This window comes from Carlito syrichta, unplaced genomic scaffold (assembly GCF_000164805.1).
Source record: "Carlito syrichta isolate Samal-C Ts95f unplaced genomic scaffold, Tarsius_syrichta-2.0.1 Scaffold309274, whole genome shotgun sequence".
In the NCBI taxonomy this organism is placed as follows: domain Eukaryota; kingdom Metazoa; phylum Chordata; class Mammalia; order Primates; family Tarsiidae; genus Carlito; species Carlito syrichta.
In genome coordinates this window covers 57,293-58,897 of record NW_007253370.1, presented here as the reverse complement: position 1 = coordinate 58,897, position 1,605 = coordinate 57,293, and the positions used below count along the sequence as shown (strand labels likewise).

Below are 1,605 nucleotides of genomic sequence, written 5' to 3'. Positions count from 1 at the left end.
CGGGCTCAGGTAATCCACTCACCTCAGCCTCCCAAAGGCGCAGGATTACAGGCTGAGCCGCCAAGCCTGGTGAATAAGTGTATTCTTATTGTCTTCAATCACTAAAGGGGTACTTTGGGGAAAAGGATGAAGAGACAAGATAAACTCAACACATGAGAAGAAAAAAAGGTGCTTCTGAGCACTTACCTGCTCCTCGACTGGGAGGGTCTCGGGCTGGGGGAGGAGGCCTGTTACTCAGTAAAGAAGGGGAGGCTGAGGTGGGTGGAGGAGGTGCTAGGCCTCTGACAGGCCCTGGCGCCTTCCTATGCAAAGAATTGTGTCTCTGTGGCAGCTCAGGGGCTGACTCATTAGTGGGACTGGAGGGTCCATTGGGGACCCCAGGAGGCTGGCGGTAAGGCGGAGGAGGAGGAGCCAGAGACTGGCCACTTGGTCCCATTCTGATATTCACAGGGGAAGGAGGTGGTTTGACTGGGGGTGGAGCAGGAGGTCCCTCTCGACCAGGATGAAGCCTCTGTCCAGGTGTCGGCGGCAAGGGCTTCTCTCTGTTGTAGGCTGGGGCTTTGTTGCTGTGCATAGGCAGAGGTGTAGGGGGTGCATTGGCACGCCGCCCAGGAGGTGGTGGGGGAGGGGCAGAGGAGCTGTGCTTCATGCCAGGACTGCTGGTGGTATTAGGCCGAGAGAGGTCCGGTAAAGAGGGTCTCTGCATCCGGGGCAGTTCTGGGAGTGAGGCCCGACTGCTATCTGTATCATCTTGAGGACGCCCACTGGCTGTAGACACTGGAGGCCTTGGGGCAGCAGCTCGAGAACTGGGGACTTGCAGGGCTGGCTTACCAGCTAGGTTCTCTACAAATACACGAGGCAACAATAGGTCAACAGAGCTAGCTAAATATTGGTCAGTATCTCTCCTTCACTCAGCCTGTGTAGCACAACCTGCATGGTAGCAGGGAGAGTACCTGCCTAGTTCCGGGTTTGAATCTAGTTTCAGGCTCAGAGCCCATTAACAAATATTGCTGATAAAGATGAATACACTGTTACCTACTTCCTTTTCTTTTTTTTTTTTTGAGTTGGAGTCTCACTCTGTCACCCAGACTGGAGTGCAGTGGCCGCTCCCGGCCACCGCAGCCTCGACCTGCTGGGCTCCGGCGATCCTTCCGCCTCAGCCTTCCAAATAGCTGGAACTACAAGCGTGCATTATCACGCCTGGCTGATTTTTTTTATTTATTTATTGTAGAGATGAGGTCTCACCAAGTTGCCCAGGCGGGTCTCGAACCCGCAGGCTCAGGCAATCCACTCACCTTAGCCTCCCAAGGCACAGGATTACAGGCTGAGCCACCAAGCCGGGCTCTATTTTCTATTTCTGAAATTTAATTTAATTTTTGACAAATAATTATTGTATATATTTATGGGATATAATGTGATATTACATGTATATATCAGAAAATTATTAAATCAAGTCAATTAGCATATCCATCACCTCACATACTTGTTTCTTTGTGGTAACAACACTTAAAATCTACTCTTTTAGCAGGGCTCAGTGGCTCAGCCTATAATCCCGCGCCTTTGGGAGGCTGAGGTGAGTGGATTGCCTGAGCCCGCGGGTTCGAG

At 51.8% G+C, this 1,605-nt stretch overlaps 1 protein-coding gene across 2 annotated transcripts in view; it reads right to left on the bottom strand.

Moving 5' to 3' along the window:
* The window catches only part of WIPF2 (WAS/WASL interacting protein family member 2), a 62,989-nt gene that overhangs the window by 12,897 nt on the left and 48,487 nt on the right, over nucleotides 1-1,605 (bottom strand). For both annotated transcript variants that reach the window (XM_008067043.1, XM_021717080.1), the window contains one exon: nucleotides 187-843. In XM_008067043.1, coding sequence (XP_008065234.1) covers nucleotides 187-843 — 657 coding nt within the window. The remainder of the gene's footprint in view (nucleotides 1-186; nucleotides 844-1,605) is intronic.